The sequence below is a fragment of the Polypterus senegalus genome, chromosome 7 (assembly GCF_016835505.1).
Source record: "Polypterus senegalus isolate Bchr_013 chromosome 7, ASM1683550v1, whole genome shotgun sequence".
NCBI lineage: Eukaryota > Metazoa > Chordata > Cladistia > Polypteriformes > Polypteridae > Polypterus > Polypterus senegalus.
This window is the reverse complement of record NC_053160.1, coordinates 27,063,218-27,084,048: the sequence shown is the minus strand read 5'-3', so window position 1 is coordinate 27,084,048 and position 20,831 is coordinate 27,063,218. Positions and strand designations below refer to the sequence as shown.

Below are 20,831 nucleotides of genomic sequence, written 5' to 3'. Positions count from 1 at the left end.
AATGATCTGATGTTAGGGGAATGGCTTTTAGCAGGTGCGCGCTGACTGCTTCATTAATGCAACAATATAAACATCAGTGCCAATTAAACAGTCTTCATCTGAGATTATGGATGGTAACACGAGTTTGGTGCTTTGGTTTATGATCTCCGTGTACTGAAAAATTTAGCAGTTCTTCGTAGACTTAAAGTTTGGTTCACATTTGGTCTTTGGCAACACTTAATTTGACTTCCTGGTTTCAGCTCTTTCTGTGTTTTTTTAAAAATATGCATAGATTTGAGCGTGAAAGTATGCTTATGCCAAAAAACAGGATAACATGTATGTCAAAAAAAATTATAAAACCTGGCAAATGATCATTTCTATGCAATTTCCCCTTCAGAAATCACAGTCATCTTGTAAATGTGTGCATGTGAACACACTACAAACCTGCATGGTTTCCACCCTTAAATGGCCATATATGGACTATGCTAATCAACCTCATGCATATGTAATCACAGCACTGCAGATATTCAATGGCTGGTAGAGCAGTCTCCCAGATGATGACTTCAGAGACCACCATCTGCGTTTAAGGAGTCCTATGGTGCGTTACATACCTAAACGTGCATGAGCATACAAGGCATTATAGCACCTCTCTTTTGCATTCGGGGAAAGGCGTAAGGCACCAGCATCTGAGTTGGTAGCCACTATCACATGGCACCTGTAGTGACATGACTGCTGTTAAAATAAATAGCACAGGCTGTATGAAAAAAATGAGGGTTCGGCCAATTACCTTAACAAGACAGCACCGTCAACAAATTGTCTGCCAAAGCTACTTTGCCCCTAAATAAATGAATCATGGGTTGGCGTGTGTCAGTCTTATCTTGGCATCACAGGAAACTTGTACGTTACTGGAATGTCACTGTTTACGGTTAACAAAACCAACTTCATTCTCGCTTGCTGTTCTTTTTACAATATGAAAGTAGTCAATTTCTTTGATTATGTAAGGAAAATTGGTCACTGCTGCAAACTGTCTCTTTATGTAGGCAAAAACACAATGTTTTATGTATGTACTCTCATACGACATGGAAAGTGAATGCAGCGCGTCGTCAATCGGTTAATGGCTTCCAGCGCACCAGGCATGATGGATTTGAAGCTTAGCTGAGATCTCCCTGAGCTGTTGGCCAGTTCCCTGAGAAGTGACAACAGGTAGTCAATATAAACTGATAAAAAAAAGTTAATCTGTATAAATACATAGCATAAAAAAGGAACTAAAATAGAGTTTGTATGTCACATTCAAAACATTTTAAGTCGAATATTTTTGTCACATTATAACAACATGAGCCATCATTTAGCTGGTTTGGCTGTATTTCCCTGCTTGATCAAAAGTGCCGTCATTGCCTAGTTTCTCCACAATGGTGCATATGGATGGGTCAGAGTTGCTGTTGTGACCAGTAGGGGGCATTGCAGCACCCCAAACCTCAGACACCACCACACAAGCACAGGTCCCAGGTACAAAAAAATAATTTATTAAAAGGCGAGCTTTGTCCTCCTTCCAACCAACCCCAACTCGCCTGGATGAAATCAAGCGACTCTTTTTTCTTGGACCCAGGAATACCTTCAATGCCAATCGGAAGTCCCAAAAACCACAGAACACAGCTCCTAATAATACACCCTGGTGGCACCCAAGGGCCCCAAAAGGGCAGCTCTATGGCACTATAACTCCCAACATACCCTGCAGGTGTCCACTGATGTACCTGATTCCAGTATTGCTGCCACCTAGCAGTTTATGTAGCTTGAACAATTCAGCTCCTCCTGTCCTTCCAGCCAGGTAATCCCACCAGAATCCCAGTGTACCCACTCTTCAGATGGCATCCTATGTCCAGATCCTTCTGTAGGCGGAAAACCGCCTGCCTCTTTTCGTGCCTGTTTGCCACCAGGGCCACCCTGCCAGGTAGAGGAAGGGAGTTCATTCTGGCACTGATGCCAGTCCCTGCTTGCCATCTATTACACCGCACATATACACAAGTTTTCTTGTATAAATCCAGAGATTTCAAGTGTCTTTTTGTGTGTACAAAAGTTTTATAAATCTGACCCTTAGTTCTTTTGTAAGTCTAAATCAGCTCAGCATTTATCTGGCAGAACAAGAGTGGGTTTTATTTTTATATGAAATGTCAGACAGGTACTCACTGCAGTCAGAACTGTTGAAGCGCAAGAGTCCATCAGACTCTTAAACTTTACTTTGCTTCACTTCAGTTTGATTGCTTGTTACCAAATGACATGTAAATAGCAAGACAGTGAATAATGGGCATTCAAGTAAAAATGAAGGCGCACACGTACAATGCAGCTGCTCACATGTCTGGAAATATCTGTTGACCTTTTGCTTCACTGACTGCACCTATCATTTATACAAATATTACATCTAAAGCATCCTAAAACGCAGCTTCATATCCAGTGTCACAGGATCCTAAAAAGGCAGAGCAACTGCATCCCTACAGATGAAACTTTATCCATCAAGACAAGTTTGCCAGTCTAGTCAAGATGATCATACAATGGCCTCGGCTTTCAGGAGCCGAAAGTCACAGCTCTTTAAGTCCGCAGCAGCTGTATTTGTGTTACAAATCCCTCAGCTGCCGGACGGCATGCCCCCCAAATGCTGTGAAAGCACCAGTCATACCCCAATTCCCTTCAGGATTTCTCCTCTCATATGCAGCTGTCCGAAGACTATTTTAGTGTTAAGGAATTTTAAATGGTAGAGCATAATGTCTGAGCAACCAAAGGGATGGAAATGTGATAAGAAATTAGTGATTAATTAGGCTTATCAATTGGCAACTCTTAGTCTCTTAGCCTGGCATGAAAGAGTGACGGTGCTCAGTGATGAACAGACATCCAATGCTGTTATGAAGAGATTCTGGCTTTTAAAAATGTTTCTGGGCTTTTTCATTATATTTTGCTTTTTGTACCTGTCTTGGGTTTTGTCACATGGTGATTCCAAATCCATCAACAGTTTTGGATGTATTCATTATATAAAGAAGTTAAAGTTACACTCGGCCCTTGCAATTCAGAGGTTTACGATTTGCAGATCTGCCCGTTTGTGGTTTTGTCTTCAATAATAAATGGAAAATATTTTGCAAGTAGTAAACAGGAAAGGTGTTATTCCCACAATGCTGTGCATTTCAATTAAAGGCAGGACTCTTCACCAATGCATGAAATGGAGAGGCTTCACAGCACTGTGGGAATCTTTCCCGTTTACTATGAACCGTGCCATTCCAGGAGGTAACTATGTTAGCAAGAAATGAACACATTTTGACCATAAAAATGGATATGGGACACGAATTAACAAGAGAATTTTTATTCTTTTTTCTCCATGGACATTTTTCACATCGTTAGCCGTTTTCCAAAATATTTAATATTTAAGATTTACTTTCTCTAGAAAAACATGAAATTAATTCCATGAGGGAAATAACATTTAAAAAAAAAAAACAGATGAATAGACGAACATTTAAGGAGACCATGCCATGTTACACAGCAATGCAACCTTAAGAGACAAAACGTGACACACATTGGGTGTGTTGGCCAGCATCATCTGATTATGTTGTAAATGACTCGTTTAAACCTTTTACAGAAGGTTGCATTACTTCAAGTACTTGCATTTAATAACTACAGTTTATATTATTTGTTTTCATCAATGTAAAGATTTGAATGCATATAAAATTGCAATGTATTTAAATACTAATTTATTGAGATGCATAATATACTGTATTGGGTATCGAAAATAGCATTGAATTTTCAATACTTTTTTCTTAATATCGTATTGAAGTTTGAAATTTTGGTATTGTGACGGCCCTAATAAAAGACAGCAACAACAACAATAAAACACATTGTTCAAGTTCAAAGTTACAATGAAATTCTTTCTTTGCTGTCCACACCAAATGACAAACCAACGTATAAAGATAAACATAAATAATAAGTAGCAGATAGATAATAAGTAACAGAGGCAGCATAAAGTATAAAAACAGAATAGAAGTATAAAGTGTAAAGTGTAATGTGCAGGAGGTGTGTGATGGACAAGTCAAATACAGTTGTGTGAGGTCGGCAGAATGAGGTGGCCCACAGTTATAAACTCCAGTCAGCTATTTAGGGGTCTAATGGCCTTGGGAAAGAAAGAGTTCTTTAGCATGGAAGTCCTGCATTTCATACTTCTATACCTCCTGCCTGAGGGCAGAAGTGTGAACGGTTCGTGTTGGAGGTGGGTGGGGTCCCTGAGGATCGAGGCAGTTCTCCTGTGAACTCTGCAGTTGTAAATGCTCTGCAGAGAGGGTAGTGGGGTCCTGATGATCTTCTCAGCAGTCTTTACCACTCTCTGCAGGCGATTGCGGTCCATAGCAGTAGTGTTGCCGTACCACACGGTAATGCAGCTGGTCAAGATGCTCTCAACAATGCAGCTGTAAAAGTTGCCGAGGGTCTTAGTCGACATACCAAACTTCCTCAGTCTCCTCAGAAAGTACAGCCGCTGTTGAGCCCTCTTGACCAGCTGTGTGCTGTTGTGTCCAAATGAGGTCCACACTGATGTAGGAGCCCAGGTATTTAATGCTGCTCACCCTCTCCTCTTCAAGCCCTCGGATGAACAGTGGCCGGTGAGGTCTCCTTCATCTTGTCTGTGTTGAGGGTGAGGTTGTTGTCCTCATACCATGATGCCAGACTGTCCATCTTCCTCCTGTAGGCCGCCTCATCCCCACCAGTGATGCGTCCAATCACTGTGGTGTCGTCTGTGAACTTTAGGATGATGGTATCTTTGTGGAAGGCGACCCAGTTGTGGGTGAACAGGGTGTAGAGGATGGGGCTGAGGACGCATCCCTGTGGGGTGCCTGTGTTTTTGATAATGGTGGCTGAAATCCTATTACCAATCCTGACAGACTGGGGCCTGCCAGTCAGAAAGTCTAGGAGCCAGTCACAGAGGGTGGGGTGCAGGCCAAGTGCAGACAGTTTATGTGTGAGTTTATGGGGGATAACCGTGTTAAAGGCGGAGATGTAGCCAACAAAGAGCATACAAGCATGTCGGAGGATCTCCTTACAGGCTCGATCGAGGTAGGTGATAACCCGTCAGGACGAGACAGAGCGCAGTCACTACATCTCTTTCTCCTCCTGCACCACCAAGAGACCGCCCAGTGAGGGCACTTAGCCCCGCCCCTTCCAGGTCATACACTATAAACAAGCCTGCCACCCAGAAGGAGGTGTCATTCCACACTGACAGTAGCTGCAAAGGACAGACCCTTTTTCTTACAAAAAGCTGAAGTGCTTAGTGTTTTGTTTTTGCATCTGAGTGGCCTTTACTTTCCCTTTCTTAAAGAACTAAAGAAAAAGACAACTGTATTAAATAAATGACCTGGTTGCCAAAGGACTGGGGGAGCATGAGGGGGTTATGAGGTTGCTGGAAAGGGGTGTGTGGCGCTCCCGATATATCTGAAGAAGGATGAAGGTCCAAGTCTTTAGAGTCCTGGTGCTTCCTGTCTTGCTATATGGTTGTGAGACATGGATGCTATCCAGTGACCTCTGATGAAGACTGGACTCCTTTGGTACTGTGTCTCTCCGGAAAATCCTTGGGTACCGTTGGTTTGAGTTTGTGTCGAATGAGAGGTTGCTCATGGAGTCCCAAATGAGGCACGTTAACTTCATTGTGAGGGAGCGTCAGTTACGGCACTACGGCCATGTGATGCATTTCCCAGAGGGTGATCCAACTCGTAAGATCCTCATTGTTGGGGACCCGAGTGGCTGGACCAGGCCAAGGGATTGCCCACGTAACACCTGGCTGTGGCAGATAAAGGGTAATTTCCGGAGGGTGGGACTGGACCGCGTGTCTGCCTGGGGGGTTGCCAACCGGGATCCAGAGTTGTTTTGCCATGTAGTGAGTGCAGCAATGCACTGTACCAGTGCATGCTCCCCAACTTGACTTGACTTGACCCGGTTGGTGTCCCAACTCTTTGTTGTTGCCTTACTGTCATTCCTGCTGCCAGCCACAATATAAAAATTCATTAATACATTAATTAAACAGAAACACATAGATGCATATTAATACATATCAGCCATGAGTCAAGTCCTGAACGTCCACCCCGGCTGGTTGTTGTCTTCACACTGATAGAGCTGCTCACAAATTTTCTGCATAGATTTTTCTTTGTACTCAGGATTTCCTTGCACTGTGCAACAGGGTGCGATTTTGACTATTTTATAACTAACCTGGCATGATAAAAGTGAGTGTCCTATAATGGACTGGCATCCACTCTGAAGTTGGATCCTGCGCTGTAGCTAAATTCTGAATTGGATTAAGCAGATTTTAAGATGGATGTGTGAAGGACAGAAAATGACAGAATAAGAAATGAGACAATCAGAGGCATAACAAAAGTGCAAGAGATATCTAAGTACAGGAAAGGAGATGGAAGTGTGAGATGTGATGAAGAGAGACGAGAAATATGTGGGCAGAAGAGAGATGGGAATGGAAGTACAGAGGAAGAAAAAGTGAGGGAGACCAAAGTGGTGGTGAATGCATAAAGTAAAAGAAGATCTGAAGCAAAACGGCCTGACTGGAGAGGAGCTGCAGGACCGAACTGCATGGAGAAGACTGATAAAAGTACTTTGAGCCCACATAGTAGTGGGAAAAGATGAAGAAGAAGGATAAAGCAGATTTTAAAAAATGGATACATTGAAATCATTCTTATACAGAAAGCACTTACTGTTTTAAAATGGAGAAAGGCAACGTGTATTTAATTTTTAAGCTTATGGTAAATTGTCACTGAGTGAGATGCTGTAAAATTCAAGTGCCAAACCAAGCTATATTTTTTAATAACTAAACTTAAATGCCTTAACTAAATGGATACATTCCATTTTTTATATCATTTCTTGCAGGAATTACATATTTACGGTTCAATTCTTTTCACATGACACTGAAAGTTCCAAAAAAATTACTTAACAAAAATACTGACGCTGTTAAAAAATACTGGGACATCGCGCCACGACATTTGGAGCTGGTTAGCAACTGTTAAGAGCGTGGAATTGGCTTTCACACTGGAAACTATTTCTGAATCCCCAGGATTTTCTACTTGTGGCTTTTTGAGCCAATTTTTTTTTGGGCCATCTGGAATAAAGTATAATTTTACCACTTTAATAAACACAAATGAAGTTATATTATCTATTTAAACTGTATTTATTGTACCTTTCGCAACAAATATCTACCAGGAATCAAATTACCTGCCCTAACAATATTTGTAATAACAACAATTTTAAACATTGCACACAAATGCAGCAAATACCCTTCCAAGGCACCCCAAGGCATGATGGTTAAGTTGGTCACCATTATACCTGTAATTGAGCATTTTGGCACAACATCCTGGGTTTCCTGCCTTGCACCAGATGCTGTCAGGACAGTCTTTGGTCCTTAAGGCCCTGTCACATTATTTATATATATATATATATATATATATATATACAGTGGGTACGGAAAGTATTCAGACCCCCTTCAATTTTTCACTGTTTGTTATATTGCAGCCATTTTCTAAAATCATTTATTTATTTTTTTTCCTCATCAATGTACACACAGCACCCCATATTGACAGACAAAAAAAAGAATTTTTGAAATTGTTGCAGAATTATTAAAAAAGAAAAACTGAAATATCACATGGTCCTAAGTATTCAGACCCTTTGCTCAGTATTTAGTAGAAGCACCCTTTTGAGCTAATACAGCCACGAGTCTTCTTGGGAAAGATGCAACAAGTTTTTCAAACCTGGATTTGGGGATCCTCTGCCATTCCGCCTTGCAGATCCTCTCCAGTTCTGTCAGGTTGGATGGTAAACGTTGGTGGACAGCCATTTTTAGGTCTCTCAGAGATGCTCAATTGGGTTTAAGTCAGGGCTCTGGCTGGGCCATTCAAGAACAGTCACAGAGTTGTTGTGAAGCCACTCCTTCTTTATTTTAGCTGTGTGCTTAGGGTCATTGTCTTGTTGGAAGGTAAACCTTCGGCCCAGTCTGAGGTCCTTAGCACTCTGGAGAAGGTTTTTGTCCAAGATATCCCTGTACTTGGCTGCATTCATCTTTCCCTCGATTGCAACCAGTCGTCCTGTCACTGCAGCTGAAAAACACCCCCACAGCATGATGCTGCCACCGCCATGCTTCACTGTGGGGACTGTATTGGACAAGTGATGAGCAGTGCCTGGTTGTCTCCACACATACCGCTTAGAATTAAGGCCAAAAAGTTCTATCTTGGTCTCATCAGACCAGAGAATGTTATTTCTCAGAGTCCTTCAGGTGTCCTTTAGCAAACTCCATGCGGGCTGTCATGTGTCTTGCACTGAGGAGAAGCTTCCGACAGGTCACTCTGCCATAAAGCCCTGACTGGTGGAGGGCTGCAGTGATGGTTGATTTTCTACAACTTTCTCCCATCTCCTGACTGCATCTCTGGAGCTCAGCCAAAGTGATCTTTGGGTTCTTCTTTACCTCTCTCACCAAGGCTCTTCTCCCCTGGCCCGGACGGCCAGCTCTAGGAAGGGTTCTGGTTGTCCCAAACGTCTTCCATTTAAGGATTATGGCCACTGTGCTCTTGGGAACCTTAAGTGCAGCAGAAAGTTTTTTGTAACCTTGGCCAGATTTGTACCTTGCCACAATTCTGTCTCTGAGCTCTTCAGACAGTTCCTTTGACCTCATGATTCTTATTTGCTCTGACATGCATTGTGAGCTGTAAGGTCTTATATAGACAGGGGTGTGGCTTTCCTAATCAAGTCCAATCAGTATAATCAAACACAGCTGGACTCAAATGAAGGTGATCTCAAGGATGATCAGAAGAAATGGAAAGCACCTGAGTTAAATATACGAGTGTCACAGCAAAGGGTCTCAATACTTAGGACCATGTGATATTTCAGTTTTTCTTTTTTAATAAATCTGTAACAATTTCAAAATTTATTTCTTTTGTCTGTCAATATGGGGTGCTGTGTGTACATTAATTAGGAAAAAAATTAATTTAAATGATTTTAGCAAATGGCTGCAATATAACAAAGAGTGACAAATTGAAGGGGGTCTGAATACTTTCCGTACCCACTGTATATATTGTTGGAGGTGGCTGGGGTGGCGACCCAGCTGGGACACCCAGAAGGAACGGAGGAGGGCTTATGCCTTCCTCAGACCATGTGTGGGCGACCGCCCTGGTTCCTTTGGGGGCCACGGGTACAGAGCTTTAAAGCTCCTCCCTGTAGGGGGCCGTGGTCACCGCCAGGGGGCGCCCCTGTGCCTTTGGAGTCCTGGACCTCAGCACTTCCGCCACACCTGGAAGAAGAGCAGGGACACCCAGAGTGCTTCCGGTGATGCAGCCTGCACTTAAGGCACACTGGGGCGTGTCGGTGGAAGATTGCCGGGAAACACCTGGAGTACATCATTCAGGGCGAGAGTCGGGTGGACGAAGGACGGAGCTTGGGAGGAGAGTCAAGGAGGTGGCCTGAAGATAGAGAAAGGCATTGGTGTTGTGGCCAGGACTTTGGGGATTTTAAGTACACTGACACTTGTAAATATGTTCAATAAACGTGTGTTGGGTGACGTCAACAGATCTGCCTGTCTGTGTACGGGCCGGCTTCCACTATATATATATTGTGAACGCTGGCCCCGGCACAGACAGACGGACAACATATTTTCAACCCACACACTGTTTATTCACACTATTTACAACTATAAATGTCCAGTGCACACTCACAAACCCCAGTGCCTTCTCGCACCGATTTCCCCAATGTCCAGGCCCACAGTCTCTGTGCCTTCCTGGCCGCCTCCCGTCCTCTCTCTCCAGTTCAGTCCTGCTACCTCCCGACGTCCACCACTGACTGGAGGGCGGGCCTCTATGGGAACCGGACGGGTTCCAGCTGCTTCCCGGCACTTAGCGGTGGCCACACCCCTGTGTGGCGGAAGTGCCGGCTGCGCACTCGGAAGCCGTCCGTGTCTCCCGGTCGTCTTCCCCGGCACTTCCTGGTGTGGCGGAAGTGCGGGCTCCCGGATAAACAGGCACTGGGCGCCGCCTGGCGGTGGCCACGGGTCCCTACAGGGCTGGGCTTCATAGCCCCCTACCCGAGGCCCCCTGCATAACCAGGACGGATGCCCCCACTCGGTCTGGAGGAGGCACACGCCCTCCTCTGGTCCTCCAAAGCGTCTCGGCCGGGCTCCATCCCGGCCAAAGACCACACGGGTAAACCGGCATCAGGCGCCGCCTGGCGGTGGCCACGGCCCCTACAGGTAGGGCGTCCATGCCCTCGACCCGTGGCGCCCAACAGAACCAGGACGGGCGCCCCTCACGGTCTGGAGGAGGCACAAGCCCTCCTCACGTCCTCCTGGGCGTCCAAGCCGGGCTCCAGCCCCGGCCGGGGACCACAATATATATATATATATATATATATATACACATACACACACATATACACATAATACACATATATACAGTATATACACACACATACATATATATAAACACACATATATACATATATACACATATATATATACACACATATACTGTATATATATATATATATGTATATATATATATATATACACACATATATATATATATTGTGGCAAATGGCCAGGGCCCATGCCTGGCCGGGACGCCCCTTCACCACATCTGCCAGGCGGACAAGGGTGGGAAGCCCAGTATCTCCCCCTGGACGCTAGATGGAAGCATCCCTGGGTTGCAGCGGTGCCTCGGACTCCCCCAGGGCTTCATGGGGATTGTAGTTCTGTGCAGCTCTGTGGGGTTCCGCAGGCGCTGCCAGGGGGTGCTGCACCAGGAACAACTGGCCCCTTTTGGGCACTGGTTTCGCCGCACCTGGAAGTGCAGCTGTAGGCCAGCAATCAACCACCTGGAGCACTTCCAGGTGCCTGACAAAAGGGAGCCAGAAACCACCACTCATTGGCCAGGGTCAGGAGGAGGAGGACTGAGCTTGAGGAGGAGTGGTGGAGGAAGAGATAGAGGTGATAGAGGATAGTGCTTGGGTGTTATTTGTGCTTGGGACTGTGTTGTGGCTGGAGGGATTACACGGAATTCTCTCGATGAGCTTCAACAGGTAGTCACAGGTAGTCACCAGAAATGGTTTTCACTTCACAGGTGTTCGAGAGAATGCCAAGAGAGAGTAAAAAAGTAATCAGAGCAAAGGGTGGCTATTTTGAAGAAACTAGAATATAAAACATGTTTTCAGTTATTTCACCTTTTTTTTTTTTTTAAGTACATAACTCCACATGTACATAACTCCATTCATAGTTTTGATGCCTTCAGTGAGAATCTACCAATGTAAATGGTCATGAAAATAAAGAAAACACATTGAATGAGAAGGTGTGTCCAAACTTTTGGCCTGTACTGTATATATATATATAATAGCCATCCCCCATGGCTCTCAAGTGAAACAGGACAGTGAGGAGGGTCCTGCCCGACTCCCCACTCCTGATGTCACGCTTCTACCTCCCCTCTGCCTGCAGCCTCTGTCTCAGATTAGCATGAATATGTCGCCCCTACAAGTGAACTGTGATTCTTAGCACAAGGAGAGAGATCGCAAAATCAACCGGAATGTTCAAGCACATCATACAAAAAAACCCAATCCAAATCCGTTAAGTAGTTCTCTCGTGAAAAGTGGACAGACAGACAGTGGATTTTATACACTGTATATAGAAATGATCTATTATTCCAGTGAAAGTCATGGGGGTGGACTCTGACAGCCAATGAGCACTCACCCAGACATACTGTACAATGGAATAAGGAACTGGATATGCAGGTTACGAAATTGGAATTGAACGATGGAGGCCAAAGTTAAAAAGGTAAAAGGTTTACAGGTTAATGTAAATGTGAGTTAAATATTCTTCCATCTTCTGGTTGTCCTGCAGATTTCAATATTAAACAGGATATAAATTAATTAAGCACACATCTTTACAATTACAATAATGTTTTATTTATATATCAACTTTCATTTTGTGCCTAAAGCATCAGCTTCCACGATCAGAATGTCAACAGCCTTTAAAGCACAAAGAGCTACTCTAAAAAATCCCTGGTGTGCCTCTCAAATGTTTGTCTTTATATTGTGAATAACAGGCTAGGAGGAAGGCCTTCGCCCTTTTAGAAGGCTGCCCCACAAGCCCTCTATCCTCCAGTATGATGAAGGTCCCCTGTGCTTCATAACGTTCATAACTAACAGGCACAGGTCCTTCGTTGAATCAGAGGTCTTTAAGCCTATAACCGTTTATTTGACTGTTATTATCCCTTTACTGACCACTCCATCAGTGACTGTTTTTATTAGCAGGCCTATCCATACGCCTGTCCACTCAGCAGCATTTTACAAAGTACAACAACATTAAACTACCTGCCTCTGAGCGACTAAAGAATTATATTATGGTGCTGCACAATGCAACTCTTACAGAGCAACAGTGTATCGTCAGAAATGGCCACTAGGTGGCACTCATGTTCTTGGATGAGGATTTCACTGAAGGCCAATCATAAATAACTGCTTTACTTCTGTTGGATAATACGCAGTGCATGGTGGCAGCAGAAGGCTTCACCTCCTACTTCATTAGAAATCAATTCGCCAAAATCCTTAAGGAGCACCATTAAAACACAGTAAGTAATAATGAATGCACAGAACACTTCTAAAAAGCAATGATCAGTCCTCAGTAGTGGTTTAAAAAAATCGATAAATTATTACATTCCACATATATTATTTTAGATTTTTTATGCCACTATATTACTCTATTTTTTCATTTTCATGATACTACTTGAACAGACAATGGTCCCCACAACCCTAAAACAAACAAAGCAGTTTTAGAAACTGAATGACTGAACTTAAATCTATAAAGCAAGGTGGGATGAACGTCGGTCCTGGAGGGCTGCGGTGGCTGCAGGTTTTTGTTCCAACCGAGCTGCTTAATTAGAAAACAGTACTTCCTAATGACAGGTCTTATTTAATATCATCACTTATTAGTGTTCATCTCGACAACGTCAAGTCATTCGTAAATCGTAGATTGTTGTTTTATTATTAACACGCTTCTTTTAACTTCACCTGTTTGTTGTCTGGTACAAATCTTGTAATCGATATTTAGCCCACTGCCTATTGTCCAAATGACTTGAAATTCTGCACACTTACTCACTTCCGATGTCAATAATCAGTTTCACTAATTGATCAATTAATCCATGTTAATTAAGAAATGAAATTTTCATATGAAGAATAGTTCAAGATTTCACCAATAGATGGTGCTGGTAATGGATAGAAATATTAAAGGAAGTGTTCAACTATTGATTACAAAATCATACTAAAACAAACCCAAGACTAAGAAGTTGAAAATAATATATACTGTATATATGAAATACTTTTTAAAAACCACACTTATATTAAGTTAAAAAGTGTACTAAAAAGTAAAAAATAAGGGTGCTTTTCATAAATCAATATTCAAAAAACACTTCTTAAAATCTCAGCAAAAGTGCCCACCTTTTATTTTATGAGGGATGTATGAGAGACTTATTTTTTACTTTTTAGTACACTTTTTAACTTAATATAAGCGTGGTTTTCGGGTGGCATGGTGGCGCAGTGGTAGCACTGCTGCCTCGCAGTTAGGAGACCCGGGTTCGCTTTCCGGGTCCTCCCTGAATGGAGTTTGCATGTTCTACCCGTGTCTGCGTGGGTTTCTTCCTGGTGCTCCGGTTTCCTCCCACTGTCCAAAGACATGCAGGTTAGGTGGATTGGTGGTCCTAAATTGTTCTTGGTGTGTGGGTGTGTGCCCTGCGGTGGGCTGGCGCCCTGCCTGGGGTTTGTTTCCTGTCTTGCACCCTGTGTTGGCTGGGATGGGCTCCAGCAGACCCTGTGACCCTGTGGTTAGGATATAGTGGGCTGGATAATGGATAGATGGTGGCACAGTGAGTAGCTCTGCTGCCTCGCAATTAGGAGACTCGGGTTTGCTTCCCGGGTCCTTCCTGTTTGGATGTTCTCCCTGTGTCTGCATGGGTTTCCTCCCACAGTCCAAATACATGCAGGTTAGGTGCATTGGCGATCCTAAATTGTCACAAGTGTGTGCTTGGTGTGTGTGTGTGTGTGTGTGTGTGCCCTGCCCAGGGTTTGTTTCCTGCCTTGCGCCCTGTGTTGGCTGGGATTGGCTCCCATGACCCTGTAGTTGGGATATAGCGGGTTGGATAATGGATGGAAGCGTGGTTTTCAAAAAGTTTTTTTTTTAATATATTTTCCTTTGTAATGATATCTAAATGATTTGAAGCCTGAAAATTGCTTTTGTCACTTGAATCTCTTCAGTTTCCTTTTGAGTGTTTTATTAAACCAAACTGTGCATGATGAATACACACAGGTGTACTCGGAAACAAGCCAAACAGAGGACTGTTGGTTCCTTTTGTCATTTGCATCTTATTGCTAATAAGGAGCCATTAAAACAGTGAATGCAGCTTTTTAAGACTAAAAGAAGTAATTAAGGGTTCAAAATCTTAACAAGCGAGACAACTAAAATGAAGCAGAATTCATCAACTATTAATGACTTTTCATGAAGTAATTGGGTTGGAACAAAAACCTGCAGCCACTGTGGACGTTGCAAATCCTAAATAGCAAATCAATTAAATGAAGTTAATGAGCAGCAAAAACTGGTCACTAATTTAAGAAAACGGCTTGACTGAAAACCTGCAGCCACTGCAGCCCTCCAGGAATGGAGTTGGGCACCCCTGCTATAGAGGAGATAAAAACCAGAAAGTGAAGTACCTGTAGAAAAAATCAGCACCGTATTCTCCCAGAGCTTGTTTATGTGCAGAGCCTCAGTGATGTTGCCCACCGCTTCATCCATAGCAGACACCATGCCCGCAAAATGGCGCCTGTGTCCATCCTTGATGAATGTGTACTGCTCCAGATATCGCTCAGGCACTTGCAGGGGGCTGTGAACAGCTTGGAATGCAACGTATAGGAAGAGCGGCTAGGAAAGAAATAAAGAAGTCACATCAACCAGCCATAAGAAACTGAACCAAGATGAGCTCAGACATTGAAAGGTGATATGCAGCTGCTGCTTCTCAGGTCCAGCACCCTGGGCTCCATGTCTTCTGATCTGTGAGGGGTCTGCAGTTTCTCCTCTGGTCTCACATCATCAATGGGGTGTTGTTTTTTTTTTAAGATTCTTTAAATCGTGTGTGTATGACATGCGCTGGCGTTCACTTCAGGGCTGGTATCTGCCTGGCTACTAATGCCATCAGGGAACTGGATTAGGTGGGCCTAAGAATTGTGGGTAATGTTACAATATATGCACGAAATAGTGACTTGTTAAAGTAGAATAATTTTCCAAAACTAGAAACATACTCTTTTGCAAGCACACATAGGAAAAGACTTAGCTGCATTATTATTAATATCCACGTGAACACCACACAGAGAAAAGATCCTACAGGCCCATTGCAACTTACAACTCTTCACGTAAAAAATAGTTTAAAAAAATTTAAAATTCTATTACCTGTGATCTTCAGCGCAAGAAGATTACATAAAATGTAACCCTCACCGGTCACACTGTAGTCTGTTAAAATCTACTGTTATCTGTTCAAGGGTCTAGCAGCTATTGATCTACACTCACTCACTTATTCACAATGCCTGTGCATTAAGGACTTTCTGTCATGTGAACTACTAAATACGCTCCCAAAAACCCTCTGGTGTTAATTATTTTGTTTATTTTAAGTTGCTTAAGTCGAGCAAACAAGTTTACAGTGCCCTCCATAATGTTTGGGACAAAGACCCTTTCTTTCTTGGATTTCCCCCACCGCTCCACAGTTTGAAATCACAAATCAAACAGTTCAGACGTCATTAAACTGCACGTTGCACAATTTCATTTGATGGGATTTGCGTACATTTCGGTCCCACCATGTGGAAATGACAACACTTTTTACAATGGCCCCCCATTTCAGGGCACCATAACGTTTGGGATGACTAGTGACGCAGGTGTTTGTGATAACTCAGGTGGGTTTCATTGCTCCATAAGATACCTCGGCCTGCTTGTACCCTTTGGAGTCTGTAGTTGCAATTGTTCAATATGAGGACAAGAGCTGTGCCAATGAAAGTCAAAGAAGCCATTATAAGGCTGAAAAACAAGATGCAAAACCATTAGAGACATCAGTAAAATGTTAGGATGACGAAAATCAACTGACTGGAATATCATTAAGAAGAAAGCAGGCACTGGTGAGCTCAGTAATCGCAAAGGGACTGGTAGGCCAAGGATGACCTCCACTGCTGATGACAGAAGAATCCTCACTGTTAAAGAAAAAGCCCCCAATGCCTGCCCGACAGATCTTCACAAGGCAGATGTGTGTGTTGGAGGCGACTGTCTGCAGAAGGCTTCATGAAGAGAAACACACAGGCCACAATGCAAGATGCAAATCACAAGTTAGCCATAAAAGCATGATGGCCAGGTTACAGCTTGTTAAAAAGGACTTAAAAGAGCCTGCAGAATTCTGGAAAAAGGTCTTGTGGACAAAGGAGACAAAGATGAACCTCATCAGAGTGATGGCAAGAGCAAAGTGTGGAGACGAAAATGAACTGCCCAGAGCAGACCACCTCATCTGTTAAACACGGTGGTGGGGGTGTTATGGCTTGGGCATGTATGGCTGCCACAGGTTATGGCACACTTCTCTTCATTGATGATGGAACTGCTGATGGAGCTGGCAAAATAAATTCTGAGGTGTAAAGAAACATCTGATCTGCTCAAGTTCCAGTAAGGGCCTCCAAACTCACTGGATGGCACTCCATCCTACAACAAGATAATGATATCAAACATGCTGCTGAGACAACACAGGAGTTTTTGAAAACTAAATGGAAAACTCTTGAATGGCTAATCCAGTCACCTGATTTAAATCCAATTGTGCATGCCTTCCATATGCTGAAGAGAAACCTTAAAGGCACAAGCCGCTGAAACAAGCAGGAGCTGAAGATGGCCAGAGCATCACCAGAGAAGATCCGCAGAACAAGGAAATGTCTATGAATCGCAGCCTTCAAATAGTCATTGCATGCAAGGGACACGTGACCAAGTACTACATATGACAACAGCTTTAATAGACCAGCCATTGCTGTGTCCTGAACATTATGATGCCCTGAATTGGGGGTTGTAAAAAAGTGTTGTAAATTGTACAATTGTACACTTATGCAAGTACCCTTCAATGAAAGTCTATAATATGCACCTTACTCACGTCTGAATTGTTTATAATTTTAACCAGTGGAGCAGAGGGGCAGGTCAAGGAAAAATGTGCCTTTGTCCCAAAAATTATGGAGGGCACTGCATATTTTAGAACACATCTTTCAGGATAATGCCAGACCCAAAACTCTATAAAAGCAAAGGAGAACACATACTATTCAGTGTTGATTTTATAGTTAGAGTACCACCAGGAAGGCATGGGGTGAAATGCAAATCTCTGATCTTATCACCCCACATAGTCTGCTTATTGGGTCCTTATAGATTTAAAGAAGTGCACCTCACCTTTATACAGTTTGTGTGAATACTTGGCACTGATCCATTTCCAGAGTACTTGTAACAAATTTGTCTCTGCCTAGGAATTTGCCCATGGCATTGCCCGTCTCTCAACTGCTCAACCCCAATGAGATGGTGTTTTGTGGTGAAAGTGTTCACCACAGTTACTTTAACATCTAAGGTTCTTTTTATATTGGTGGACACGTTAATAAAGGGGGTCCTCGGGTTACGACACAGTTCCGTTCCTACAACAGTGATGTAACCTGAAGTCGAAACACACCCTAGCCTAAGTCACTTACCTATCCTAACACATTTACAAAATCATAATCTAGAACATAAAAACACAACTAAGTCACAGAAAAAGGAAATACAGTATACTGTACTGTACACTGTACTGTAGTAACAGAAAAAATGACAAAAAACGAGTGTAAAAAAAATCCTTACCTTTATTCCTTCTGATCACGTTACAATGTCTAATTTCACTTCCGTTTTGATGGCTTTCCTCTTCTTCGAAGCACTACCATCTGATGACTCTGACTTTCATTTAGGAGCCATGATAAGGGCCAAACAGTCAGCAAACAAAGCAACATAAGCGGAACACTTGTGACACGCGCAACCAAACTAGTTCGCCAAATCCCTCAACTAGGGCCGAGGCTGGCTAGCCCAACTTCGATACCTTACCAGGGACTAGAAGCCGTTCTGCACACAAGTCATCCACACATTCACAGACACGGTGATCCATCTTTGATTGGTTTCCCTGAAAGGGCTATGCTTCAGAATGCCTTATACTTATACTTACATATAAATATTACATATGAAAAATATAACTTTAAAGATTCAAATTACGGTCACACAGCAAGCTTCATATCAGGTGCCATTATCTTTAGTTGTTGCAGTTTTTGTTTCCTTAAGCATCGTGTGATGCTTGGAAATGGAGTGGCAGTCTGTAGGGCTGAGTTTTCTTCTCTCTGGTAATTATGATGTCTTTCTTAAATTCTTTTTAAAATCTTTTTGACTTTATAGTGGCTTTATGCAAGATGTAGCAGCAGTCAAGAAGTTGGACAACTGAGAAGTACTCATGGATCCCCCCTGAGGTTGCTAGATATCATGGCCAGCCTACACACTGGTACTGTGAATGCTGTGCAGAGTGGCAGCAGAACCTCTGTGTTTTCTCCAGTTGATTCTGGGGTTCATCAGGGGTGTGGTTTTGCTCCTACTCTGATCAATGACTGGGTGCTGGGCAGGGTTGCAGGGTCCTGCAGCTGTGGGGCATCAGTTGGTGAAGAAAGATTCACCAATCTTCACTTTACCAACGACGCTGTGATATTCATGGAGTCAAAGGAGGTTCTGAGAGGAGCGCTTAAGAGACTAAGTGAGGAGAGTCCGAGTTTCTGGGCTTGTGAGTTTCCTGATAAAATCCAAGATCCAGGCCTTTAATGACCTTTTGGGCACAGCCATCAGCAGTGTGTCTGTCTGAGGGGAGAGTGTCGACCTCAGTGAGAGGTTTACTTACCTCAGCAGTGACATTCATGTCTCTGGTGACTCTTCCTATGAAGTCAGTAGATGGATTGGGAGAGCATGGGGGGGTCACAGGTTGGCTAGAAAGGGGTGTGTGGCGCTCCCGATATATCTGCAGAAGGATGAAGGTTCAAGCGGTGCTTCCTATTTTGCCATATGGCTGTGAGACATGGACGCTATCCAGTGACTTAGACTCCTTCGGTACTGTGTCTCTCTGGAGAATCCTTGGGTACAGCTGGTTTGACTTTTTGTCAAATGAGCGGTTGCTCATGGAGTCCTGAATGAGGCATATTACCTGTATTGTGAGAGAGTGTCAGTTACGACACTACGGCCATGTGGCGCGTTTCCCCGAGGGTGATCCGGCTCATAAGATCCTCATTGTTGAGGACCTGAGAACCTGGACCAGGCCAAGGGGACACCCAGGTAACACCTGGCTGCGACAGATAGAGGGTCATTTCTGGAGGGTGGCACTGAACCGCAGGTCTGCCTTGGGGGTTGCCAACCAGGATCCTGTGCTGTTTTGTCATAGGGGGGGTGCAGTAACGCTCTGTACCAGTGCATGCTCCCCAAACTGACCTGGTTTAGTTGATCAGAGTGCCACTCGGCCATGTGTGCCCTGTTTCAACCACTATAAGGTTTCTAAAGTGACACAGTTATTCTCCTGCCAAGCACTCATTCAGATTTGTGGTGGCCACATCCAAATTCAATTGAAAAGTTCTTTTACTTACCAGCACTGAATAATCTAAGTTAAAGTCATATCTTTAAAACAATTAACATTTTTCAAATCTGATATAAAATTCATTCTTAAATGCAGCCTTACTTTTTGCGGATTGTGGTTGGCTATAATTTTCAAGGCTCTTTGAACAAACAGCTCTGTGGAGTAAGTGCCATTGTATTCTTCAGCCACCTCCTCACCATCACGCAGGTCCAGAGCACATCGGGTAACGTTTAAAGGAGTTATAAGCATACAGCGCTCATGAGTGAAGTAATTTTCACTTCCAGTCAAATAACCTCAAAAAAAAAAAGAAAAAATAACTGGATTAATTTAATTGAAAAGCGCCACCGTGTCATGTCCTTCAGTAAGTTTGTTCTTTTTTGCTTGGAATGAAAACATTTTTCTTTGAGATTTTATATTCTTTCTCAGGTTGTGGACTTTGCAGATTTTAGTCAATAAGTCAGTCATTTTCTAACCCGCTTAGTCCTGAACAGCGTCATCTGGGGGCTGCTGGAGCCTATCCCAGCTAGCATAGGCTCAAGGTAGGAACAAACCCTGGACAGTCCATCGTCAATCCATCGCAGGGGGCACACGCACACACACCAAACACTACAGTCAAGTTAGTATCTCCAATTCACCTCACCTGCATGTCTTTGCACTATGGGAAGAAACCCTCACAGACACAGGGAGCACATGCAAACTCCACTCGGGGGGTCCCAGGACATGAACCCTGGTGTCTTTACTACAAGGCAGCAGTGCTACCACTGCGTCACCGTGGCACCAGAAACTTTTGGTTTCACATTCACTGTTACATTTTAAGAGTTATACTTCTATTTTGTCATCATGTATTCCTTCCAGGCAGGTATCAGCAAGAATGAAAGGGAAGGTCTACAGGATGGTAGTGAGACCAGCTATGTTATATGGGTTGGAGATGGTGGCACTGACCAGAAAGCAGGAGACAGAGCTGGAGGTGGCAGAGTTAAAGATGTTAAGATTTGTATTGGGTGTGATGAGGATGGGCAGGATTAGAAATGAGGACATTAGAGGGTCAGCTCAAGTTGGACGATTGGATGACAAAGTCAGAGAGGCGAGATTACATTGGTTTAGATATGTGCAGTGGAGAGATGAGGGGTATATTGA

The 20,831-nt window shown here is 43.5% G+C and overlaps 1 protein-coding gene across 2 annotated transcripts in view; it reads right to left on the bottom strand.

The window, feature by feature from the left end:
- Nucleotides 1–20,831, bottom strand: part of arsb (arylsulfatase B) — a 225,803-nt gene that overhangs the window by 187,762 nt on the left and 17,210 nt on the right. For both annotated transcript variants that reach the window (XM_039758386.1, XM_039758385.1), the window contains exons 3-4: nucleotides 19,797–19,987; nucleotides 14,728–14,935 (exon numbers count right to left, since the gene is read on the bottom strand). In XM_039758386.1, coding sequence (XP_039614320.1) covers nucleotides 14,728–14,935; nucleotides 19,797–19,987 — 399 coding nt within the window. The remainder of the gene's footprint in view (nucleotides 1–14,727; nucleotides 14,936–19,796; nucleotides 19,988–20,831) is intronic.